Source organism: Neophocaena asiaeorientalis, unplaced genomic scaffold, assembly GCF_003031525.2.
Source record: "Neophocaena asiaeorientalis asiaeorientalis breed wild unplaced genomic scaffold, Neophocaena_asiaeorientalis_V1.1 scaffold404, whole genome shotgun sequence".
Lineage (NCBI taxonomy): Eukaryota > Metazoa > Chordata > Mammalia > Artiodactyla > Phocoenidae > Neophocaena > Neophocaena asiaeorientalis.
The window spans coordinates 655,222-682,474 of record NW_020172589.1 but is presented as its reverse complement, the minus strand read 5'-3'; the positions used below and the strand labels follow the sequence as shown (position 1 = coordinate 682,474).

At 42.1% G+C, this 27,253-nt stretch overlaps 2 protein-coding genes across 6 annotated transcripts in view; both read left to right on the top strand.

Moving 5' to 3' along the window:
* The window catches only part of AFAP1L1 (actin filament associated protein 1 like 1), a 71,007-nt gene extending 58,582 nt beyond the window's left edge, over nucleotides 1-12,425 (top strand). For all 5 annotated transcript variants that reach the window (XM_024738246.1, XM_024738245.1, XM_024738247.1 and 2 more), the window contains 4 exons: nucleotides 3,736-3,900; nucleotides 6,297-6,475; nucleotides 8,493-8,621; nucleotides 10,611-12,425. In XM_024738246.1, the coding sequence (XP_024594014.1) occupies nucleotides 3,736-3,900; nucleotides 6,297-6,475; nucleotides 8,493-8,621; nucleotides 10,611-10,634 (497 nt within the window). In that variant the 3' untranslated portion in view covers nucleotides 10,635-12,425. The remainder of the gene's footprint in view (nucleotides 1-3,735; nucleotides 3,901-6,296; nucleotides 6,476-8,492; nucleotides 8,622-10,610) is intronic.
* Nucleotides 12,426-14,876: 2,451 nt separating this feature from the next.
* Nucleotides 14,877-25,315, top strand: GRPEL2 (GrpE like 2, mitochondrial). The gene is made up of 4 exons (XM_024738260.1): nucleotides 14,877-14,971; nucleotides 17,249-17,402; nucleotides 18,355-18,436; nucleotides 22,030-25,315. The coding sequence occupies exons 1-4, from the start codon at nucleotides 14,895-14,897 to the stop codon at nucleotides 22,392-22,394; spliced, it is 678 nt and encodes a 225-aa protein (XP_024594028.1). The 5' UTR covers nucleotides 14,877-14,894; the 3' UTR covers nucleotides 22,395-25,315.
* Nucleotides 25,316-27,253: the final 1,938 nt, after the last annotated feature.

The window sequence follows — 27,253 nt, the reverse complement described above, 5'->3', positions numbered from 1 at the left end:
GGAGCAAAGGGCCGGGGGAGCCACAACTACCAAGCCCGTGCGCGCGCCTAGAGGCCGTTTTCTGCAACGGGAGAGGCCCCCACAGTGAGGGGCCTGTGCACCGCGGCGAAGAGTGGCCCCCGCTGGCTGCAGCTAGAGAGAGACTGCGCGCAGCAACGAAGACCCAACGCAGCCAAAAATAAATTAAAATAAAATAAATAAATTTATTAAAAAAAAAAAAAAAAAGAAATATCAAATCACTATGAGGTATACCAGGAACTAACATATAATATGGTAGGTCAAATACAGTTCAAAAACAAATTTATAGGAAGAGAGATCAGATTTGTGGTTACCAGAGGCAGGGGTTACAGAGAGGGAAACTGGATGAAGGTAGTCAAAAGGTACAATCTTCCAGTTACAAGATAAATACCAGGGATGCAATACACCACATAACAAATATAATTAACACTGTTGTACATAACATATGAAAGTGAAAAGAGTAAATTCTACGAGTTCTCATCACAAGGAAAGAATTTTTTTTCTATTTCTTTAATTTTGCATGTATACAAGATAATGGATGTTCACTAAACTTACTGTGGTAATCATTTTATGATGTATGTAGGTCAAATCATTATGCAGTACACCTTAAACTTACACAGTGCTATATGTCAATTATGATTTCAATAAAACTGAGAGAAAAAAAATCTGAGAAATGTCACCGCCAAGAGGAGCCTAAGGAAATACAATGACTAAATGTAATGTAGTAGCTCTGCAACAGAAAAAGGACATTAGGTAAAATCTAAGTAAATCTAATGAACTTTAGTTAAAAAAAAAGGAAAAGAAAGGAAGATGACAAGTCCTATCAAATGGCTCAAGGGTACATTTGAACCGGCAAAAGAATCAGTAAACCTGAAGATAGATCGACAGAGATTATGCATTCCAAATAACAGAGAGAAAAGAGAACAAAGAAAAATGAACAGAGCCTCAAAGAAATATGAGGCACCATTAAGTGCACTAACATATGCATAAAGGGAGCATTAGAAGGAGAAAAGAAAGAGAAAGGAGCATAAAAAATATTAAAAGAAATAATGGCTGAAAAGTTGCCAAATTTATTGAAATCATTAATTTATATATCCAGGGAGCTCAGTGAAGTTCCAGTAGGATAAAGGCAAAGAGATCCAAGAAAGACACATCATGCTCAAAATGCTAAAGCCAAAGACAAGAAGAAAATCTTGAAAGCAGAAGAGAAAATCAACTGATCACTTACAAAGGATCCCAATAACATTAATAGCTGACTTCTCATCAGACACAATGGAAGGTTTGCCCCTAACATCACCTGGACTATTATTCACCAATAAAAAGGAATGAAGTACTGATACATACTACAACATTTATGTATTAGTTACATTACTAACTTGGACACTAAATATTCCTTTTTTCCTTCATTATGGAGGCCCAGATTTTTCTGGAAGGTGCTTGGGCAGTTCTGTTTTATCACTAATACTATAAGACCCACAGAATTGTAGCTCCTTAAAACTTACCTATTAGAAACAATCTAGTTTGCCTCTTTACCACCATTTGAGTGACTCAAGCATTACAGGATTGCGTATGAAGTAAGCTGCTCTCTGTGGTGCTGACACATCAAGGTGGACCAGGGTGATGGCTCCCAAAGCTGAGTCTACTTGCTGGTTTGGTCCCTAAGGAGGTTTTTACTCATCTGCAATGAAATGAGAAGAATAAGCACAGTGCATAAAGTTTTTCATAAAGTTAATGCTATTCAGTATAAACAACTACTTTATTGTACACTTGTATCCAACTCAGGATGTTAAAATATTATTTTAACACAGAAAATAAATAGAAAATAGTGGGAATAATAATATTGGTAGTTTTAAGGTCCTTATCTGATACAACATAATAGTGACAACCCTTTGTTGGTATCCCTATTTATTTTACCAGTCTATAAAATCCAAAAGTCTGAGAGCCAACTCCCTTGGGATGCCATTGTGTAACTGGGAAGTACGGGGTGCCATGCGTCCCCTTCTCTGTCCTCCATGCTTTATTTATAATGAGGCTTGAATTGTAGGGTAGTTGTAGCAGGAACTGATTTTTGCATAGGTCATGGGTGACCACTGCAATCCCTACAGAGCTGGAAAGACAAGACCCCCAATTATCAGCAAACGATGGGAATCACTCCACACCCCACCTACAAAGGACTATGTGTGGCTGTCTGTAGCATAAAAATATAAATAAAACTTTCACTGAGAGGTTGGACTATGACCTTGCCCAAGCTAAGGTAGTATTGTATAGCATGGACCCTGGAGTTAGAAAGACATGAGTTCAAACCTGGGCTCTTCCACAATTAGCAGTGAGACCTAACCTCTTTGTGCCTCAGTTTCCCAACAATAAAGTAGAGCTAATAATAGTGAGTTTTGTGAGGATTAAATACAAATGCATATAAATAGCATAGTATATAGTAAATGGTCAATAAGTTTTTGCCATAATAATTTGTAGCTACTGTCCACCATAGTGTAGAGCCTACAGTAGACTATGAGGTCCTTCTCTCCCCCCACCCATTTCTCAGTAATAAAATGTGCAATGCCTGACTTTAGCCACAGTTCTCAGTTCTCTGTAGATGAGTTACACGTAGCTGTCTCTTTATCTTATGTGTACCAAGAGTTAACTATAAAAATGCCCTTTTAAAACCAAAGTGTGGGACTTCCCTGGTGGCACAGTGGTTAAGAATCCGCCTGCCAATGCAGGGGACATGGTTTGAGCCCTGGTCCAGGAAGATCCCACATGCTGCGGAGCAACTAAGCCCGTGCGCCACAACTACTGAGCCTGCGGTCTAGAGCCCACGAGCCACAACTACTGAAGCCAGCACACCTAGAGCCCATGCTCTGCAACAAGAGAAGCTACCGCAATAAGAAGCCAGAGCACTGCAACAACAGTAGCCCCTGTTCACCACAAATAAAGCCCACGCACAGCAACAAAGACCCAATGCAGCCAAAAATTAAAAAATAAAATATATTTATTTAAAAAAATTCTAGGGCTTCCCTGGTGCCGCAGTGGTTGGGAGTCTGCCTGCCGATGCAGGGGATACGGGTTCGTGCCCCGGTCCGGGAGGATCCCGCGTGCCGCGGAGCGGCCGGGCCCGTGAGCCACGGCCGCTGAGCCTGCGCGTCCAGAGCCTGTGCTCCGCAACGGGAGAGGCCACAACGGGGACAGGCCCGCGTACTGCAAATAAATAAATAAATAAATAAATAATTCTAAAACTGAAGGGTGTATGCATCACAAAATTTGTTTTACATTATTATTATTATCTAACATTTACTAAGCACTATTTGCCAGGTACTATACTAAGTAGTTTTCATGAATTACCTCTTTTAAACCTTATCACAATGCCAAGAGGTAAATTTGATTGATACCCACATTTACAAGTGAGGAAAGTAAAGCCTAGGGGGAAGGCACAAAAACACCACATTCACTTTGCCTGATGTCACACAACCAGTAAAGGGCAAAAGAAAACACAGACCTTGATTTGTCTGGTTCTAAAGCCCTTACTCCTCATCCCTGTGCAGTACTGCCTCCCTTTGGCTCCTTGTTTCCTCTCCTTCACACTAAATATATCCAGAGGTATAGACCTAAATATTCCCATTTTATAGACAGACAGATTGAGGCTGAGAGAGAAGCTAACACCACCCAAGTACTCTCACCAGAGCTCAGAATTGAGGGCCTTTTCCTGCCTCATCTCTGCAGGTGCCCATCAATATAAGTACGGTAAGAACCGAGCTGAGGAGGATGCCAGGAGGTACCTGGTAGAAAAAGAAAAGCTGGAGAAAGAGAAAGAGACAATCCGGACAGAGCTGATGACACTGCGGCAGGAAAAGAGGGAACTAAAGGAAGCCATTCGGAACAGCCCAGGTATCTATGTGGGTGTGGTCCTGAGCACAAGGGGGGTCTCATCCTTGACACCTCCCCTGGCATCTGCCACCTGGTTTCTTACCAGGAACAAGTGGGCTTCTCCTCCCCTTTCTCCTCCTCCCTCCCCTCCCCCTCCTCCTCCCTCCTCCTCCCCTCCTCCTCCTCCTCTTCTCTCCTGACTAATGGAAGTGCCACTGATTTAATAACTGCTTTTAGAGTGAGAAGATGAAAAAGCATACAAATGTGTACACTTAAAGTGGTAAAATGAGATCTGATTTTAGAAATGCTAAAATGTGAAAAACAGTGTGCCTTAGAATCATGGACGAGATATTCTGAACCTCACATTAACTCATCCATTCACAGATATGCACTGAGCACCCAAATGTGTGATACATTGGTTCACATACTGGGAATAATGGATGGTGACACTTTACCAGGATCTTTTTCTGAAATCCAGGACCGTGGCCTCTGCAGGCTCTGCATGCCCTGGGCTCCTCTGCACCCCACTTTCTGCTGTGTTTCTGTTGAATTCTCGCTATAGCTGCAGTTCAGCACACTTTCAGACTGAGGTTTCTGAACATGCTGGAGGGAACAGAGGTCCTGTCCTTATAAAGAATACATCCAAGGTTGCATAGCCCCATGAGAATCTGATGGAACGTATGGACCCTTTCCTAACGGAGAAAACCCCCACAGATCACAATGTTGCAAATAATATCAGGAGCTCCTGTGCCCCCAGAGTCATAGATTGCCTAGGAGTCCACGAGCCTCAGGTTGAGAAGTTCTGGCTTAAAGACTTGTTCTGTGTGGCTAGGAACCAGAATCAATGGGAAGAAGGCACATAAAGGCAGTTTGGTTTCTGGGCTTCCCCGGTGGCTCAGTGGTTAAGAATCCACCTGCCAATGCAGGGGACACGGGTTCGAGCCCTGGTCTGGGAAGATCCTGCATGCCGTGGAGCAACTAAGCCCGTGTGCCACGATTACTGAGCCTGTGCGCCATAACTACTGAGCCCGCGTGCCACAACTACTGAAGCCTGTGCACCTAGAGCCCATGCTCCACAACAAGAGAAGTCATCGCAATGAGAAGACTGTGCACCACAAGAAAGAGTAGCCCCCACTCGTCACAACTAGAGAAAGCCTGTGCGCAGCTATGAAGACCCAACGCAGCCAAAAATAGATAAAATAAAAATGTTTTTAATTATTTAAAAAAAAAAGGCAGTTTGGTTTCAATATAAAGAACTTTCTAAGAGTCAGAATAGGGTTTGGAGCAGGTCAACTTGACTGTCCAAACTTGTCCTGCTCAGTTTTTTTCTATAGCATATCAGTTCTTGACATCTTAGATTATTTATTATATTATATTGTTTTCTCTCCCTCCCTCTCTGTCTCTCTCTCTCTCACACACACACACACACACACACACACACAATTGTAAGTTCAATAAGGGCAAAGATCTTTGCCTGTTTTGTTCACTGATATATCCCAAGGGCACAGAACTGTGCCCAGTACCTAGCAAGCACTCAATAACTATTTACTGAATGAATGAATGAACGAATGAACAAATGAATGAAAAGAACAACCATTACTAGAAAACCCTCCAGTGCAGCCTCCTCAGGACAAACAATGGAACTAATCTTTAAATGTGGTAAGATCCAAAACAGCTCTTGGCACAAAGAAGGTCCTAATATAGGTTTGTTGGCTTAAACTGAATAAGCAGCAAAATCCTAGCAGGAACTTGTGATCAATGTAAAGCCTGTCTTATGATTCTTGGTTACAAGTAAGAGAAACCAAAGTGAAACTGGCTTAGAAATGAAAAGAAAAATGTAATTGGAAACTTAAGTGATCAGATATAGCAAGGTCCAGGGACTTAAATGATGTCACCAGGAAACATGTTTCTCTAATTCTTGCTTCTGCCTTCCCCTACATTGGTTTCATTCTCTGCCCCTCATGGTGGTATAAAGGCTACACAGCTCTAGCCATCACCGAATCTGTGCAGCCACTCCAGCAGAGAGGCTTCTCTTCCCAATAGCCCCCATAAACACCTCGGGATTCACTTTGATTGAACCAGCTTTGATTCCTCAACCAACCACTGTGACTAAAAAATGAGATATAATTATGGGCCAGGTCTAAGTTATGTGCCAATCCCCTGAACTAGGAGTGAAGTCAGCCCCAGCCAAACTACAGGGAATGAGAGGAGAATGGGGAAATGGGTATCGGGCAGATAAAAACCACACACCCCTGCATGGAGCTGGAACCCCAGGTCCGAAGTCCATCCCTTAACAAGGAGCGAGGCCTGGAAAGGCCCTCTGGGAAGGCAGACTAGGGCCTGAGGCCCTGCCAAACTCCCTGATGCTTCTGGCCAAACCAGGTTCAGCTATTTCTCATAGATGTCTTTGGACACAGGGGCAAAGTTAAAAGCTCTGGAAGAGGCCTTGGCCACCCTGGAAGCTCAGTGTCGGGCGAAGGAAGAGGGCCGGATCGACCTGGAGCTGCGGCTGGTGGCTGTGAAGGAGCGCTTGCAGCAGTCCCTGGCAGGGGGCCCAGCCCTGGGACTCTGCGTGAACAGCAAGAACAAGAGCGGGGTGAGTCTACTCCCTTTTGCACCAGGGGCAGCTGCTCCTCAATACCCTCATATGCTACAGATCTTCATGATCATTCTTTAGGGGTAGGAGTTATGCTTATTTACAAATGAGAAAGCTGAGGCCCTAAGAGGAGAGGAAACATGCCATAAGTGGCACAGCTATGAAAGAGACTCTTGGAGCAAGTTTTCTGGCCTGTGTTCTCTCCACTGAAGCACTACTATTTGACTTTTTATACTGAATGTGATCTTAGAAGTGGCCTTGGGGTTATTGATAATAATAATATACTATACTGAATAACAAACTTGTATTGCTCAAGTTTGTTATTCTTATTCAAGTACAGGTTAAGATGCTGTACTGGCCGATCGTACCATAGGCCAGTACAGCATCTTAACCTGTATGATGTCACACAATCTTCGCAGCAGTCCTACGAGGTAGTACTATGTGTATTCACCTCATATGACAGACAAGGAAACTAAGGTTCAGATGTTGCATTATGTGCTCAAGGTCACTCAGTTAAGTGGGAGACAGGATCCCAAACCCAGGAAGTCTGACTCCAGAGCCTTGCTTTAGCCACCAGGCACACGCCCTCTCCTAGGATCCCCAGTGTACCAGTCCCTGTACTCAGGGCTTTGAATCCATTATCTCTAATGCTCCCAGCAACCATCACCTTGAATGGGATGTCCTCAGGGAGAACTTCACGGCCCTCAGTCTGTATCAGTGTCTCAACCCCAGGACTACTGCCAATAATTTTTTGTAGGACTGTCATGTGCATTGTAAGATATTTAGTAGCATCCCTAGCCTCTACCCACTTGATGCCAGTAGCTCCACGCCCAGTTATGACGACCAAAAATGTCTCCAGAAATTGCCAAATGTCCCCTGGGAGGACAAAACTGCCCCCATTTGGGAACCACTGGTCTAACCTAACAGTCCCATCTGTTATTCTGCCTCACAGCACTTAACCACAATTTGTGTGTGAATATATGTATATGTATACATGTATATATAGTATATTCATGTCCTTACATTCTGTCTCCCCCCACTAGATTGTATTTTTATTAAGAACTGGACTATGTCTGTTTTGTTTATCATTATAGCTCTAGTCCTTCAGAATCTGAAAAATAGTAGAAGTGCAATAAACGTTTGTCAAATGAATAAATGTTATACCCACTTTTACACAAGGAAATGGAGGCTCAGAGAGATGAAATAACTGGTCTGATAAGTGTGAGTTGTCATTGGGAACAGTATTCCTATTGCTGTCCTAGGTCAGGCCACACCTCATGACTCTAAAGCCAGAGCAGTTTCTTCCACTCCTACACTTCTACTCCCAGGGGCATTTCCAACCTCATTTACAGAAGAAGGGCTTAGGGGCTAGGGACAAAACAACTTCCCTGAGTCACAGAGGGCTGGTGGAGGAGTAGAAGTGGTTCCCCCATCCCAGCTGCTTCCTCCCACCAGCATGCCCTGATGTTCACATTCCACAGGGCTTTTCTCTCCACTTTTGATCCTTGTGATGGCCTTTGGAGACAGAGAGTCTTCTCTAAATTCCCTACAGGCTCAGCCATTAGTATGTCACACTCAAGGAACTACATCCAGCAAGGTACTAAGCAATCACCTGGAAAATATGAGTAAAGGCAGTGTAGAAAATGTGAAGGAATACAGGAGAAAGGTTGAGACAGGACTGTGGGATTTGAATCCCAACTGTCTCACTCACCAGCCTTATGGCCTTGAGCAGTGACTTGACCTTCTCATTTTCCTTATCTGTAAAATGGGACAAAATAATAATAGTACCTGCTTTATAGGACTGAAAAGGCTAGATGAGCTAACCTGGTCCATAGTGAGGGTTCAGTAATTTTAATTTTAGTGATTTTAGTCATTATCTTTATTCCAAGGCCCTCAAGTATCTTTTACCCCTCACCCTGTTTGATGCTGACATGTTTGCACAGTGCCTTCTTGGCAGGCTGGGTGTAAGTAGCAAGCACTAGACCTCACCTGTGTAACGATTTCTTGTCATCAACAGGAAACTGCAAATAAACCCCAAAACAATGCCCCAGAGCAACCTCTCCCTGTCAATTGTGTTTCTGAGCTGCGGAAGAGGAGCCCATCCATTGTAACCTCCAACCAAGGAAGAGTGCTACAAAAAGCCAAGGTACGGCCATAGATCAGCTAATCAAAATTCAGAGATCTGGAAGCTTCCTTTCTATGGAACCCCACCAAGAACCAAAAAGTCAGCTAGTGAGAAAGGCAGAGAACTGCCAATATATCCATGCAGTAAAACTCATGAACTTTGCTCAGAGGGCAAGACCTTCAAATCTCCTTCAGAACCTACTTATTCTTTCTTAACACATAGTTCTAACAAGCTTTGGTTTCTGAGCCTACAATATGTTTTGAGACATGAAAGGTCCCATTTCGTAGGTGAGGAAACTAAGTGAAGGGACTTGCCCAAGGTTATGCAGGGCATCAATGAGAGAGCTGGGATGCAAATCCATCTCTTCCAAGCCCATAGCTCACTCCATGATACTGGTCCACAGTACTATCTCTGAAACTTGTGTTTCAGAACTTCTTGAATTTTAGAAAGGTAATATGGTACATATACTATATATGATGAAAAACCCCAAGTTCTCAGGAGGTACTCTGTAAGCGAACACGTTGATAATTCTATAGCAAGACACATGAATATTCACATCACATCGAATAAATAGGTTACAAACAGCCTCATATCAGTTCAGGTCAGGTTTTGCCACTAAATGAGTTTGTGCCAAAACACTTTAAAAATGTTTTGGTTTCAGAGCTCTCTGGATTTCAGAATTACAGATAAGAAAGTGTAGACCTGAAAAACAAATACCTGAGCATTACGACATGAGATTAGAGAAGTAACCAGCCGAAGGCCAGATCATCTAGATCAGACATCAGCAAACTTTTTCTGGAAAGGGCCAGACAGTAAATATTTGCAGCTTTGTGGACACATGGTCTCTTTCACAAGTCACCTCTGCCATCATAGCAGGAAAGTAGCCACAGACAATACGTAAACGAATGATTAACATGGCTGTGTCCCAATAAAACTTTGTTCATGGACACTGAGATTTGAATTTCATATAAATTTCAGGTGTCATAAAAAACTATTTTTTAAAAAAAAAAAAAAACATTTAAAATCTGAAAAGTCATAGCTGGTGGGTCATACAGAAACATGTAGTGAGCCAGATTTGGCCCATGAGCCATAGTTTGCTTCTCCTTGATCCTTGTAGGCCATTGGAAGAACTTTGGATTTTGTTCTAACATAATGGAAAGTCACTGGCAAATTCTGACCAAGGAATTTTTAGATATGAATTACATTTTTAAAAGATCATTCTGACTACTATGTTGAGAATGGATGACGGGGTAAGAAAAATCAGAAGAAGTAACCTTGATGAGAGATTAGAAAGGTTTAGTGGAGGTGACAGTAACTAGCTGGCTTTGGAGGTAGAGCAGAAGGATTTGCTGATGAGGATGTGGAGGATGAGGAAAAGGAAGAAATCAAGGATGACCCCTAGGTCACTGCCCTGAGCAACTGCAGTCAAGGTGGTGAAGACGTGAGAGGGGCAGGTTGGGAATGGAGAATCCTCCCACCAAGAATTTTCTAACCACCATCTTCTGCCCTGGTTCACCCCATCCCCTCCAGGGCTGGCTGGACATGCCAGGGGTTTTTTATAGGTAAAAAGCCATTCACTGCTGGCCCTGACTTCAGTATTCATCTCAGGTGAACTCCTAGACAGCCCTGGGAGAACGAACAGAGCCCTGTGGGTTGCCTGCCCTCACCCTTCCTTACCAAGCTGCTTTGGCCTGTCTCCCATCAGCCTCCTACCCCAACCAAGGTGCTGTGGAAAAGCAGTGATGCAGTCCCCACTCCCCAACTTCTTCTGGGCCCCAGTTTCCTTGTCTGAGAAAGACAAACTGTAGTGTTTGAACCCCCTTAGAGATGAGACCCAGCATGGAGAAATGACTTACCCAAGGCCAAAGAAAGAGAGTGGGACTAGGACCCATGAATCTGTGATCTGGCCATGGAGATCTTTATATAATTAGGTGCAGTGGTATGTTTTTATCCTGCAGGTTACACTAGAATATTTAACAAACTGATACTTCCTGTCTTTCCATACTTCAGGAATGGGAAATGAAGAAGACCTAGAAAGAGGATGAGGATTTCATCCAAAGGAGATAACACCTTGTCCATCCAAGGCAGAAATGCTTTTTTCACAAGGAGACATCAGAAGACTGGAAGTAGCCCACACTCTCTGGGGCACCCAAAAGACCAGCCGTTATTGTCTGCATGATTATAGGGGACATGGGGAGGGAAGAAGGAGGAGAGAAGAGGGAAATGGAGGGCATCCTTATAACTTTACAGAGGGTGGAAATGGGGGTGGAGGGAGACAGAAATCTGCACAGTCGTAAAGGTTTTGTTAAATGTCTTTGCCCTCCCTTCTAAAGAAGAAATGAAAGCACATGTGAATAAGCCATTCCATCCCATTCTCAGCATCCCATTCCCAGTCCTTAGGAAAAAGGAAGGCAGTGCTGAGGCATCGGTGGTACAGTATAAAGGGACAGGACTGGATCATCTGATCTTGCTTATGCCAAATGGATTCATACTGGGCATTACTGACAACCTCTGGGCAAGATAAATAGGCTGAAAAATCAATACAGTTATCCCTAACTTGCATGAAGTGAACAAAAACTACAGAGATCACGTAAATTCTACAATCATTCCTCATGATTATAGAATCCTCATGATGCAGAATCCAGAATCCCTGATTTGAGTGTTTACAAATCAGAGATCTGGCAAAGAGGGGTTCAGCAGCTGACATACTTTAAGCTCACAGTGCTACTCAGTGACAAGAGCATGGATTTCTAATGTCCACAGGATGTTGCAGGCATTGTAGGATGGGGTCATTTGCTGTCAGTCAAGTCCCCTACCTAATTTACATGGCACTCAGGCTCTGGGAGCTATGGCTAGAAATCCAGGTGACACTCCTTGTCTTTAACCTTACCTTGCACTTGGAGGCCCACCAGTCTGCCCTTTCATACCTGCTATCAAGTAAAACTATCATGGAGAACCAAGAGGATGGTGGCTCATTTCTGCCACAGGGGTGCTAAACTTTTTACAGACACTTGATAGTTTTATAGGGGAGCAAGGACCTCAAGTCCCAGGCAGTCTCCTAACTGCACCACTCACTACTTTCTCAACACTGTAGGCACTTTATAGGTCTTTACCACCTTTCCCTCCAATAAAGATAAAACCATTTAACTGTATAAGCTTAGAGGTTAGCTCAAGGGGAAAGAAGAGAAATCCCAGAATAACCTCTGGACACTTTGCTAGAGGCTACACACACTTTTCTTAACTAAGACTTTACATACTTGAGCCTCACCCAAACTTTATCACCCTCTGAGGTAGCTAGAGACCAAAGCAAGTAAAATAACCTGACCAAACGCACCTGGCTGCCAGAGGCAGCACTTAAGACTTAGGGCTAATGAGCCTGGATCCAGACAAGGCTGCTTGAGCCCTGCCTCTGCCACTTACCAGCTGTGACTTTGACCTCTCTGATTGCTTTCCTTACCTGTGAAAACCAGGTTAACAACTATACTTTCCTCCCAAGACTACTGGGGGAATTCAATGAGTTAATACACAGGAAACACCTTGTACAGCATCCAAGAAATAGGAAATGTTCAGCCATAGTGGTTCTTCTTATTAGCTAGATAAGAAACGCCTGACTCAAAATCCTGTGTCCTTTCCACTGAAGAAGAAATGACTTTCATGTGGTTATTACGACCACCAAAAGCTAAAAGGCAACCAATCTATAACTAACAGCTTTCATCCAGATGCCACCTGAGCGTCTTCAGTAACAAAGGAGTTCACATAATCTGAATTGTCAATGTTCTTTTTTAAAATGTGGGTCCTGGAATGGCACCCAACAATCCAACTGTGTCCGCCGTGTGTGTCACATTCTTTCTTGTGCAGTTATTTTGAGGTTAAGTGCCTTTTGCCACCAATAGATCTTGGCTCTTTGAGAGGGGGTACCCTAGGAAATTAATAATTAACATTTATTGAGCACTCACCGCACATCAGACGCTGTTAGCCATGACTGGCTACACAGACATACAACCTGTGCAGTCAACCCCACACCTAGCAGGGCCCTGTGCCTGGTTTATTGCTCTGCTATTACTCTCTCAGTAATTTCGAACAAGGGGGTTCACACTTTCCTTTTGCCTTTTATGTAGGCGATCCTGGTGGTAACTAATTACTTTTCTAGGTATTATCCCTTTAATCTTTACTAAAACCCTGTGAGATAGGCTCTATTAACCCAGTTTTCATAGTTCAGGAAATGGAAGCCCAGAGAGGTTAGGTAACTTGCTAAAGCCCACAATTAGGAAGTGGGAGAGCTGGCACCTGAATACATGTAGTCTGACCCTAGAACTCCCCTCCTTTTAGTTCCAAGGCTCTATTTCACTCATGTCTCCCCCTCCTCTTGCACTGCAGTATTCAGAAGCACAGACACTTAATAGGATGAATAAGTGGATGCAGCACATTTGGTGTAACTTAGCTAAGAGAAGTGTTAACAAAATGGCTAAAACATGGATGCCAGTTCTGGTTTGGTTGTTTTTTCAAAGTGTAGGGTCATGGTTCTAAAGTGGACCTGGAGTTCCATCCTCCCCAACACTGCAAAGTGTTTGGACTATCAGATTTCTAGTATCACTGGATCCTCAGTGGGGGTCTTTGAGCAGGTTCACCAACCTCTCTGAGCCTTAGTTTTCTCCTATGTAAAAGAGGATCATAATCCCTCCTTAAACCATGCTGTTCTTTTCCTGGGGCCAAAAGGAAACAGAAGGTTGCTGGTTACAACACATTTGAGCTAGGCCCTGGATAGAATATAAGGATGCAGAAGACGCTAGCTTTGTCCTTATGGAACTCACGGACAGGCAGAGAAAAAATATGATCCAAATAGCTACCGTACAAGTAAGCCATCCTGTGGTGAAGATTCAGAATGTAGAAGGCACACTTCCCATCCCTTAAAAAAATTTTTTTTGACATTAGGGACTATCCGTTGACTAGTCTGGCAACTCCAAGTGCCCTCAACCCCAATCACCAGTCCTTTCTCACAACCTGTCAGTTTTCCATACTAAATCTCTCTAAAATTCATCCACTTCTTCCTATCTCCACTGGCACCATCCACCTTCATTAATTCATTCAACAAATGCTGGAACATCTACTATGTGCACCTACTGTACTCGATGTCAGAAATCACTGCTGTGAACAACACAGAAACTCTCATGAAGCTCATACCCTAGTTGAGAAAACGAACAAAATCCAGCAGAAGTGCTGGAGATAACTAAAACAGTAGCGACCTCAGATAAAGTGGTTACAAAGGTCTCTCCTGTGAGAAGACCCCAGGACAGAATACAACCCTTCTGTGCACGCACCAGTCCCAACAGCTTGTCTCCCCACCTCTTGGACCCAATCTCCTCACAGCAGTCAGTGACCCATTAAACACGTAAAGGCATCGTAACATGTTCCCCTTGCAATCAGAGTAAAACTCAAGTTCATTAGACAAAAAAAAAAAAAACTTGACCTACATTAGGGCACTGTTCCACTCTGTTCATTAAGCATGGACAAAAAAAAAATCTCTGCCCTAATGCAACTGACACGTTAGTGAGGGGAAATGAGAAAACACACATTTTAAAACACAGTAAGTCGGGGGGGAAGGCGGAACTGGAGGAAAAAAAGCAAGGAAGAGTGATGGGAGATGAGAGTCAGGCTTCGACTTTTTTAATTCCTCAAGTGCTCTGGCCCTGCCTAACCACCGTCTTGTGTTGCTCCCCCGCTTCCTCAAGTACTTCAGTGCCTTACTCGCAATACCCCTCTTGACTTTGCAGATGCTGTTTCCCTCTACCTCAACCAGCTGCCTCTTCTTTTCATCTACTCATTATTCCGCTTTCAGTTCAAGTTATTTCCTTTGGGAAAACGCCCCACACTCGGCCATATCGTACTCTAGGCTTCCGCAGCACCAAGCCCCTCACCTTTAAACACCGGTCATATTTTGACTTTATAGGGCGTTAGCAATTGTTTGTTGTGCATAACTTCACGTAAGCTCCGTGAGGGTACAGCTGTTATTCCCTTTGGTCGCCGCGAATTCCGCGCATAGCACGGAGCCCACGCCCCTGTGACAGGAAACCAACCTACTCGCCGAATCCGCAGGGAGCCGGAAGGGTTGCGTTTCGTCTGAAGACCGGGTAGGAAACGGCGCAGGGACAACCCGACTAACAGCGTTCCCATACGGGGCCCTGAGAGAGAACGCCTTCCCGCGAAGGCTGCCGGGAAGCGTGGTTTTTGAAGCGAGCGTACTCGTCACTTGGGGCAAGTGCGCGTGCGCAGCCTCAGTCAGCCGAGGTGGGGAACATGGCCGTGAGGTTCCTGTGGGCGGTCCGGCGGCGGATGCAGCCCCTCCTGGCCTCGAGTGGCGCGTCAGATGGCAGGTAAGCGAGGCAGGCCGGGGATCCGGGACGTGAGGACGATGCAGGAGAAGCGATCCGGAGGGGCGATTTTAGGCTGGAGGGCGAGAGGACCTACCAAGCCTCTCGGCCGCTACGACTGGGCGCTCACGGCCCCATCTTACGGAGAGGGAAACTGAGGTCTACAGCCTTGCCTCCTTGCCGGGCCGAGGAGGGTGGAAAGATCCGAGGTCATGCCCTCGGAGATGAGAACTGTTATTCAGCCCGAGCGTCGATTGAATTGGGGAAGTACCCTTCCCATCCCCTTCTCGACAGCTTTGGTGTCTGCGGGTAATTTGGGATTCTCTCCCAACACTCTGTGTGATCGTATCTGAGCTTCACTTTACCTGTCGGTAAAAGGAGGCCGTTGGACTTGGTCTTTACAAACGGCCCTTCCACCTGCCTTCGGGAGTTTGAGGTTCCGGTTGCTACTTTTATCCATCAGTTGCGACTTTTACTGATCATTTATCATGCCAATTGCAGAACTATGGGTAGTTCTTTTTATTCTTCCGTTTAATTGAGGAAACTGAGGTTTAGAAAAGTTGAGTAATGTCTCCAAACTTAAATACTCGTGAAGTGGTGGAACCCAGACCGGAAACCAGTCAGGGCTGTAGAATCGGCCCTTTAAAATTAGTGACCAATGTTACTTATTCTTAGGGACTATTCCCCGTTGACCGTTTATTTATCGGAAAGAATAAAAATTGCTGAGTTGGGGGATGGGTCAGGTTGGATCTCTGAAAAGTAAATTAAATTACGGTGAAATCCAGAAATTTTGCATAACTATCTGTCACCTTTTTAACACACCTGACCCAGCACTGGGGTGAGAGGTTGAATTCCGGGTTTCAAGCTTTTTTTTTTTTCTTTCCTAGTCTTTTTGACAGTTTGTGGTGTAGGGAAGTGATCAGAAGGAAAATGTTCCCTTCTAATAAAATTTCCCCGACTCCAGTTCTGAAACAGTAGCAATTCAATGGATGCGCCGCAACTCCCTCTTTCTCACGACTTGGGCCCTGGCCGTGTGCCCTTTCACCTGGCCCTGAGGATATCTTGACCTCATTTCAATTGGATAAGTGTAGTTTGTTAGGAATTTAGGAGGAAGGATCTATTTCACCCTGTGTGATGTGTCCCAGATCTGTGGTGACCAATTTTCGAAATAAAAATGTGTAATCTTGTGTAATTTGACATCAGATCATAATAACTGAATTCAGGACTGGCCTGGAAGATAAAAGTAATCTTGCCCACACCCTTATACTGATGGTTCCCTCTTCCCTTTCTTGAAGTAAACTCCTTTACCTCCTTTAAGCCTTTGCTTAGATTTCACCTCAGTGGCCACTTTTCAATATATACCAGTTTAAATAAATAAACTATTTGTTTTAAAGACCTTTTGCGCTCACAGATTTCTTGATGGTTTTATTTCATATTAAGTTATGATGATCCAGGAGGTGTAATGGAAACTTCCTTGAACAGGGGGCTCAGAACTGCCACAATCCAAGATCTGCAAACTAGCCCCTACTCTAAACTTTTTATGTGAACTGAACTATATGTCTATATGATCTGTTTTATTCACCTGTATATAGTTCACAGTCCACAACATATAGTAAATGTTTTATAAGTTTTTGATTGACTTGATTTTACATATAGGTGAGCTCCCAACTCATTTTCTCTTAGTGTAGGTTCTCTTCCCTAAAAGCCTTGCTTTTACTTAGAGCTTGTGATCAAGATGGCTTTAGAATTCCAGGCCTCACTCCAATTCGATAAGGTACCTTTACTGGGCTTAATTTTCCCCACCTATAAAATGAGGGATTGAACCTGAACTGTACGGCTTTTTGTTTTGAATTCTCACTTCTGATATTGCCCTGCTGGTTCTAGGTATTATAATTTCGCTTTCTCTTGCTGACTTTTGTGTCCCCACTTCCAGCTATTTCTACTGCCTGATGCTCAGTATCCTGATTCAACAATACTGACTATGTAATCTTGAGCAAGTCATAAGCCTCTCTGAGCTTCGGTTTTCTCATCTATAAAATAGGGATGATGATAGTATTTATCTCACATGTTGTAAGATGAAAAGATGATTTAAGTAAAACCCTGTCAACTGTGTCTGGCCTTTAGCAAGCACATTATAAGTGTTTGTATTGTTACTGAGACTGAAAGCACTTTGTCTAGAGAGAGTCAATCTGGGAAACATTCCAGCCTCTGAACCTGGTTATAACTTCGGCTGTTTGTGACGGCATTTCTTCATAATGCACCACCTCCCTCCCACTTTAGGGGATGGCTGCATCCTTTCAGCACTGCCACCCAGAGAACCGCTGGTGAAGACTGCAATTCTGAGGACCCTCCTGATGAACTTGGGCCCTCTCTTGCAGAACGAGCCTTAAAGCTAAAAGCTGTTAAACTGGAGAAGGAAGTCCAGGATTTAACAGTGGGTAGATTTTATATTATCTGTTCATATATTCTGTAACATATATCATATTTTCTGTTATCTGTTTATATTATCTATATTCACATCTTTTCTCTGATTTAAATATCCACGTAAAGTTTTTTAAGTCAGTTTTTAAACTGTTTCTTCTAATTAGCTCTTTACCCCTCTTGCTAGATATACTAGGCAAAATAATCTGTACTAGTTCAAAAACATTACTGACTATGGATACTCATCTCTTTTCAGTTCCCTGGTGTGTCACAGTACTTAGATACCTGATATTTTGGTAGCTTCAAAGGAGGTACAGTGCCTGGCATGTAGTACACACTCAATTAATATTTGTTGAATGAGTGAGGTCATTTATCATTGCATTCTGCCAGTCAGACTACCTCTGGCTTACTGTGCCAGTACTAGACTGACAGACTTTGAGAAAGAGAAATAATTAGAGTAATTCCAAAGCAGGACTGCCCAAAAATGGTAAGGGGTTTGGAAAGTGTGTCTTGTGAGAGGAATGAAAGGAACCAGGGATTATAAAAATGAAAGAAGAAAAGACTGAAGAGGCTAAATAATTGGCTTAAATTGATGACATATTTTTAAAACTTACTCTTGGCTATCCTAGAGTTCAGTTCAACAAAAGAAAGTTGAAGAGTGGCAGTGTTGCCTGAAGGTGAAAAAGAAAGCTTTTTCTCAAGATAATGAGCTTGAAAACAGTTGTTCTGTGTTCAAACTGGCAGCCTAAATGACAGCCTATCAGGGCCGCTATAAAGAGAGATTCCTGCTATGACTGGGAATTTGGAGTAGCTGATCTAAGATTCCTACACAACTCGTGTTGTTGTTGTTGTTGTTTTAATAAAAATCTATACCAAGGGTGAAATTTGTAAAGTAAGCAAAAAGTTTCTTTTCCACCAATAGGCATTTGTTTTCTTACCATTTTGACTTTGCTTTTGATGCTCAGGTGAGATACCAGAGAGCTATAGCTGATGGTGAAAATATAAGAAGGCGAACCCAGAGATGTGTAGAAGATGCCAAGATATTTGGTGAGAGGTTTATTAATAATAAAAATACCTTTTAGTTTAAGGGCACTTACTAGCAGTTGTGCACACTGAACTTAGCAAAAGACACATCTGGGTCCTTAACCAATCTATACCCTGCCCTTCCTCTATCCCCCTAGGCTTTCTGCTCTGCTTATTGGGAATGTTGTCAAGTGAACCATTTGCTAAAGTAATATTTGCCTTTATTTTCACCTGACATTTGTTATTTTATTTTTCAAGCATGTACAGTTAACATTCTAGTGCCTATACAGGCAATTCGGTTTAACTCATTAATGAACAAGTGAATCATTAAGATGTTCAGAAGAGAATCCAAAGAGCAGACACAAAGGCAATCATAAATGCTGAGATTTGCTTCACATAAGCAAAATTGGTCCATAACCATAGTGCAATAATCAACTGTATCTCCACCAGACAGTTTTCACAACTATAGACAAAAATCATTTGCATTACTGTCAGTGTTCTACAGCTTGCTGAGTTATAACTCGAAGGTTCAGACCACATGGAATCAGATAACCCTGAAAGCTGTGCTAGATTGAATCTATTTTTTCACTGATGGCATTGAATAATCTTTTTGGTCCATTTCAAAGTCGTTCAGAAATTTTTTCCTAAATGCACCACTTCTTGTTCCAAATCTGTTCACGAAAATGTTAATTGAATAACAGGGATTCAAGAGTAAAGGGCAAATCTGTGATTACTTGCTGTACTCACAATTTAATATGGAGCATTATACTTTGACTACACATAGAATGGAGTGCTTGAGGGGCCCTTGGACTCTATCTAGTCCAGTCTCCTCTTATAGGCAAGCTAGAAAAAGTTATTTGACAACAGGTGTAGACATGAATCCATTGATTCCTGATCCCTAATCTATTATTCTTTCCCTTATATCACACTCCTTCCTGTTCTCTGGATTTTATCCGCTATTTGTACAGGGGATTCACTTCATTCCTGTCCTGTCCAACCCTAGTCCTTTGGCTTAGCCTTCTGCTTTTCGTTCAGTGCTGTAGATATCACGTTTCAAGACTTTGAGTAAATTCTAACCCCCAAATTGTATTCCTGAATAGCTAAATACTGACCCCCCAATTGTGTTCCTGATATTTCATCCAAGTTTTAGTCTCATATTTCCAGCTATCAGGGCTCAGTGGCCAAGCCTGCCACCTGTTAGTCCATAAATACAGTTCTGAATTTCATCAGAAAAAATTTGTGGAAATTTATTTTCTCTTTTGTTAAATAATCACCTACATAAGATGCTTGATTTTGCCTCTTGTCCCACAAAACGTAAAATATGTACTATATGGCCCTTTAGAGAAAAAGTCTGCTGACCTCTAACCACAGGGAATTTTTGTGGCAAATAGAACAGTTGTGATAAGGGAAAGACTTCCTGCCTGCTTGCGGGGAGCAGAGTGAGTTGGCTTACCACAAGTCAAGCTTCGATGCTTTAGGAACTGGCTTATGTCAGTTCCTCAAGAATTAATAAGGTTCTCAGGAACAAATACATATTAAATAAACTCAAAAGAATTTGGTAATCTAATTTGTTAATTTATAGAGAAAAATGTGTCAAGCAAAACATGAAGATTGCTCAGTGAGCATGGAAGTAGAAAAAAAAGAAGAAAGCTTTCATTGTCATTAAATTAACATACAGTATAGCATGACGACTATCCTCCTTCCAGGGACAGTCTTGTCTCAGTAACCCATTTTCTCTTAAACAGGTCACAGAGATCCCTTTTTTCCCTCTAAGAAATGTTGCGGACACCAACCATCTATTGAAGTAACACAGTAATAGGAATAGGATCAGAGACTGAACCCCTCACTGTACAGACAAGAGAACCTAGGCTTCTGTTTACCCAGATTCATACAGCTTTACTGACTAGAAGCCAGGACTTTTTGTACCATGGCAGTGTACAAATCAGTCAAGCAACTTACAGCTTTCAAATTCAATTTGAGTATTTGTCTTCCTTTGTATAGCCAGGGAAAGCCTTTGATGTCCCTGATTGATCTTTATCAGACAGTCTTTCCTCTTGGATGGAATTCCAAATTTTATCAGTATACTTTTCAAGGCTTTAGCTAATCTCTTCTACCTTTTCAGCTGATGTCATTAACAGCCATTAATATATATGGCTCCCATCCCTCATAGTGATGGGAGAGGTATCTTGTGGAACTCACCAAGTCTAGTTCCCTGGAAAGGCCTGCTGCTTTCACTCTTTCCTCTCCATTGCCTCCTCTCCTACTCCAGGCCATATTATACCAAGATTACTTCAGTTGGCTCTCTTCCATTTCTTATGATATCTTTTCTTCTCACCCATCTATGATGCCCCCAGCACCCCACATAAATTGTGTATGTTACTAGACAATTTGACTCCTCTTCCACTTGTTTTGCTCAAGAAGCTATAATGGATTTCTATTACCCAGAAGTTAAAGATAGAATTTTTGCCTCTCTGTCAGTCATTCCTTCCCATCCAGGCAGTACATACCTGGGAAATCTCTCCTCTGTCATCATCTCTTTTATTGGCTGCCTGCTTTGACACAGGGCCTTAAACCTGTCACTGGACCAAAGCTAGATCAACAAAGTCCTTCGCCCCTCACCAGCTTTACCAGGGCGTTTGTGTCACCATAGGTATCTGTGATGATGATGTTCCTTATCATTTCTGTAAGAAGAATGAAGAATGCAGCATTGGGAGTAATGAGATTTCTCAACAACTGAGTTCACTTTTATAAAGTTTATGTGACTCTAAAAAGATTAGACAAGCTTGGTGGCCTGTCTTCAGCAAGTGTATATAACTTCATAGTAGGCATTAAGAGACTTACCTCATCTGTGGAGTATATTTTTTTCCTGTTCCTATTTAGCTAATCCTCAAGAATAAACCACTCTTCGACTCCTCCTTAGCACAGTCTTGTCTACTATTCTTTTTTTTTTTTTTTTTTTTGTGGTACGCGGGCCTCTCACTGTTGTGGCCTCTCCCGTTGCGGAGCACAGGCTCCGGACGCGCAGGCTCAGCGGCCATGGTTCACGGGCCCAGCCGCTCCGCGGCATGTGGGATCTTCCCGGACCGGGGCACGAACCCGTGTCCCCTGCATCGGCAGGCGGACTCTCAACCACTGCGCCACCAGGGAAGCCCCTTGTCTACTATTCTTTTATTATTCCCCCATCAGTGAAATACAAGTGTCTTGTTTCTATTGAGAATGTATGCCTTTCCACAAATGAGACAGGCGGGAATTTTCAAAATATTCATAACTTATACTAAAGGTGAATAGCAACAAAGATACAAGAAGCATATAAGTCAAGTTTTTAAAGGACAGGTTTCTGAACCTTTTGTATATAGTCTCACCTAGTTCTTGGGTTCTAACCATCTTCCCCATTTCCCAGAATACTTCCTAGTCATATGCCTTCCAAGAGAAAAGCTGGCTCGTCAGTTGGGTGTCAGGGGTAATCATTGGTGATGATCCCTGAATCCTTTGTGGCAATCTTTTCATTTCCTGGGGTACCCAGTATACCAGCCAGCTCTCTGAGCCTTCCCCAAACTGCGCCCTCAAGAGCAGAGTGGTTTCCTCACAAACAGTAAGAGTATTTGGTTTCTCTGTAGGAATTCAGAGTTTCTGTAAGGATTTGGTGGAGGTGGCAGACATTTTGGAGAAGACTACAGAGTGTATTTCTGAAGAAACAGAGCCTGGAGACCAGAAGCTCACTCTGGAGAAGATCTTCCGAGGCTTGTCACTTTTAGAAACAAAGCTGAAAAGCGTGTTTGCCAAACATGGCCTGGAGAAGATGACACCCATTGGTGACAAATATGACCCTCATGAGCATGAACTCATCTGTCATGTGCCAGCTGGTGTTGGGGTGCAGCCTGGCACTGTGGCATTAGTAAGGCAGGATGGCTACAAGCTTCATGGCCGCACCATTAGACTTGCCCAGGTGGAAGTGGCAGTGGAGTCTCAGAGAAGACTATGAATGGGCCCAGAGGAAATGAATGTTCTCCCGGAGTGCAGTCACCTGTGATTCCTTTATTTATTAAACTAGGTTCGTATTGTACATGAGGTACTTCATGTGATCTGTTTTGGATTTAGTCATATTGGCTTTATTTCTAAGATACTCTTTTGATTTAATGTGACCTGTTTGGTCTCATCAGAAGTCTTGCCATTGGGCATTTGAACAATGTGACAAGTGTTCCTGTGGCCTTATCAAAATATGTTTAAGAAAATTATTTTTAAATTGGTACTCTGATGACTTTCAATCCAAAATTTTTTTTAAAGGTGGAAATGAGTATATGTTTATGTATTTTCAACTAAATGTTCCTTACTAATGGTCCCTATAAAAGGAATTATATAGAATCTTGTATTTGTGGGAAAAGGAGATGGTAGGGATTGGTTTAATATTTAGGTACTTAAATGATAAAGCTTTATAGTTGTATGAATTTAAATCATTTCGGTTGATTTTTATGCACGTAGATTTTCAGGACTTCCCGTTTTTATTTTATTTTTCTTTTAGCCATCTTTTGTCCTTGTAGTTCCTGCCAGATAAGACTTCATATTCACACTCATTGTCCCTTTTCAAATCCCATTTACAAGGCTAATGGCCCAGGCAAGACTTGGAAGGCAGAGACTGGCAAGAAATCAAGATACCAGGTCCCTTTCAAGCAAGTATGGCCAAGAAACCTTGTGCTTTCTTTGTTGAGTTATCTTCAATTTATTTTCAGCCTCCTCCCTAGGTATATAATCATTTCAGGGAAATTGAGGCAGCACCAACAGCTAAAGACCTAAATTGGTCTATATAGATAATTTACCCACAACTTCTCTTTCCACCAGCCCTTAAATCCTCTGCCACTTTGTCAGATTTACCTTATGATCCTTTATTAGATTACGTGGGGAGGTGGTCAGGACAAAAAAATGTTAGGTTCCCGTGATTCCTCATTAGTTATGCTAGGTTTGGGGTGTTTTTTTTGGGGGGGTGGGGTACTGACAATTCACTACCTCTCTTACATTGACAAGCATTATTTCCTAGTTTTTGTGTCTGTCTTATGTCACATGTGTAAACATCTAGCTCCCCTTTTATGTATTGACCTCCTAGAGTTAATGAGCCTATGTGTATATTTTTTATTTCAGCCTTGCTTATAGATAGTGTTCTGTAAAAAATTTATTCAATAAATGAGTTAGTGAAAGAATGAGATATATATATATATAGATATCTATCTATCTATCTATCTATCTATATATCAATTGGACATTAGAAAGGAGGTCATATGGTTATTTTAGTGTTAGAAGCAGCCTTCATGGTGATCTAATCTCACCCCTTCAGCTTCTTCTGAAGTATGAAAACATAGTCCTTTTAGGACTAGACTCAAAGAAAAAAAAAATCTCTAAAACTAGTAAACTAAATTTTAGTGAGAACTTAAGTAAGAAACAACTAGATATTAACTTCAGTCATTTAAGATTCAACAGTTCTATAACAAACATGCAAATATGTCCCCAGCAGAGAATTAAATGTTGTTAGGTGTCCAGATTGCCCAGGTTTAGGTTTAAGTTACTTACCCATAAAATAAATCCATTCCTACTAGAACTCTATGACCCCATTCTGTGGGGTGGTGAAAGTTATCCTCTTAGACATCATAGATAGTTCTAGCATACTACACAAGCATGTATCAACAAAGCATCCCCCAATGGGTCCTACCACCTCCACCAGATTTAGACACTTAAACAAATACATGCTTCTAAGATGCAAGCAAAAGACTGTTGGTGAGATTTTAAAACCAGAACCTCTTTTGTCATTCCACTAAGTACATACTGTAAATATAATGAGCAGTCAGATTTCACAATAGGAATTTGTCTTTTTTTGCCTTCATTCCTTTGAGATTAACAAATAGTGACGACGAGAAAATGAGCCAATTATGATTTCCTTTGTGTTCTTGGATCACTAGCTATCATTACCAGTGAATTAGAATAACCATAATTTTAGGTGTGGAATGTTCTGATTACTTGAAGAGTTTTTATTCCTTGCAACCTCCTGTTTTAGCAAGTAGACTGAGAATAATTTTAGATTCTTCTACTATTCAGTAGTTTTGCAGACTTAAAAGTATAAATTTAGAAGATGGAGCTATAACAGTGAGAATCTCAAAATGCTGAAGGGCTTTCACGAGCCAGTGCAGCATAATAGAGCATAGTAGGCTTAGTAGGCATCAACTTGAACACAATTCCCAGCCTAGTCACTTCACTCTTCTGAGCCTGCTTCCACGTTTGTAAAATGGTTATAATTCTCAAAATATTGTGAGGATTAAGCGAAATGTGCAAATTGCCTATTACAGTAGGCCCTCAAATATTTATTTTTATTGCCTTTTATTATACACATTGTTTTTCGTATGTTTTTATAGTTGCCTAAAGCCTAGGGGAAGGGAAAGACTGGTTAAGTGGTGCTTGACTATAAAAAAAATGGTAAGCTAATCAATCACAGTGAACTTATTTTCCTTTTAGCTTCTGTTTTTTGTGTTTGTTTGTTTTAGCCATAACAAGGAAATCTACATTTTTAGACTGGAGAAATAAAATTGTTTCAGTGCCCTTAATTATTTTCATCTTGATGGTAAAGTAAAAAGACATCATTGGCTTGCCGATGATATGTGTAAGGAAGCTTTGACTCATTTGAAGAGGGATCTTGATGCTTTAGTACTTGGATTTTACGAATCTTTTGTGGATTTTCCTCACTGCCATAAAGGAATTATTCAGTTTGATACTGATATAAGCTTGTGGTGCTCTTTCATGGCAAAGGATTTAATAAGTGAAGAAGGGTTCTTAAACACTAAAGCAAAATCAAATAAGGAAGGCTAAGGATGAAATATAATCTTCAGAAACAACTTTAATAAAACCTTAATTGAAATAACTGTGTTTCACGTGTTTAGTGTCTTTGTCTGCCAGATTCATATTGTGTATTGACGCGGTCACTTCACTAATTGCTGACCCACCTTATTGACACTCAGTGGAGGTCCCAGCAGCCCAGCCAAGTGGATGCAGTGTATGCATTCCACACCTTGCCTTGGTGTTGAAGTCTTGTCTGCTCTTCTGCCTCCTTGACTTGCTTCCTTCTGATTTCTATGTATTTCTTAGATCTGGACTCCTGTTTCTGCCTTCCTCTCTGGCACTGCCTTTTCTTGTGCTCGCTTCTTGGTTCCACTTGTCTTACCTGCTTTAATCATTTTCACTTGAACTGCAGGACTTCTGACCATCCTCTCAACCAGATTACTGGCATGCGGCTTACTGCTTCCATAAGCCCTTCCCAACCTTTGCCTGGCCTTTCCTTTACCTCTGCTTCTCCACTGGCTTCCACATACCCAGCCTCCTGGCTAAGTGCCCCTCTTTGGAACCAGCCTTTCCTGTAGTTTTGGCCTTGCATTTTCATCATTCTTCCAGTCTTGTCTAAATACCCTGGCTCCATAATCCATTGTTCCTCATACTCCCAGTGCTAGCTTGTAAGTATATTCTTATTCCTGTCCACTCAGACTTTGTCCACATTCTCAAATTCACTGGAGGTTTTAAAACACGACTCCAAAATCTCCTTGAATCTGGACCAATAGAATATAGGGAAGTGACACTGCTGGTTTCTGACCCAAACCTTCCTGTCTCTGGATGCTCACTCTTGATACAGCCATCAAACCAAAGAGTGAGCTCAAGTAGCCTGTGGAGTGGAACTGAGGGCCATGGCTGAGCTTTCAACTGACAGCCAGCAGCATCCTGCCAGCCACCTCAGTGAGCCACTTTGAAAGTGGACTCTCCAGTCCCCAGTGGAGCAGCCCCACCTGACATAACATGGAACACAGATGAGCTGATCTCACTGATCCGTGCCCAAAGTGCAGATTTATGGGCAAAATAAATGATTGTTACTTTTAACCACTAAGTTTTGGGGTGGTTTGTTATGCAGCAATAAATAACTGATTGAGTCACCCAACCTCACTCCCAGTCAAACTACTAGTTTTGCACCTCGGCCACCAGAATTATGCCTCCTTGCTTTTCCTCTTAAACAGCCTTTTTGAACTTGTCCTACAACTTTGATACACATCATCGATGTGTTGTAGGATTGGAAGAACTTCCTAACAGAAGAAAATACAGCTCTAGAATCTAGAGTTACCGAAGACCCTAAAATTAAAAGCAAAGTAGAGTCAAGTTGAGTTTTAAAGTTAATATGATTTTACCCAATTAAAATACTGCAAGAATTATATTGTTAGCACATAAGAGAACATGGCACAAAGTGATGGTGAATGCTTGTTTTAAAAGATAATTTAAGGGAATATCTTGAGTCTGGAAATGAACTTAAAAGGTTTTCCATTCTAACACAAATATTGCCAAAAAGTTTTTAATATGAGAAATGCATGTTTATTCATCTACTGCTTTACTAGTAATCTAGATTGGCCCTGTTAAGACTCACAGAGCTGGTTGGAAACTCAGATCTATGCCCTTTTACTATTCTCCGAGCCCCTTCCATTTCTTCTCAGCCATAATCTGACTGAATAAACATGAATTTTCCTTATTTTATCCTGAAACTCATCCCCAATTTTATTTTCTGCTAGAGGAAATCTGTCCTTCATAGTGTGGTAAACTAGCCACAGTGAGCTGCTCTTGTTTTCTGAGAGGGTGAAAATGGGAGCTTATCCCTTCCTTCCTACCTTTCCTCCCCTATGAAAGAAGAATGGATGAAACTCTTACCTTTTGTTTTTAAGTAGAAGGCAGAGACATAAACTGTATGTCAGAACTGCAAGTACACGTAGTAACTAACAGCAGTCTTGAAAGCATCTGGCCTTGTTTCAGCATATGCTGAAACAAGTAGCGTCT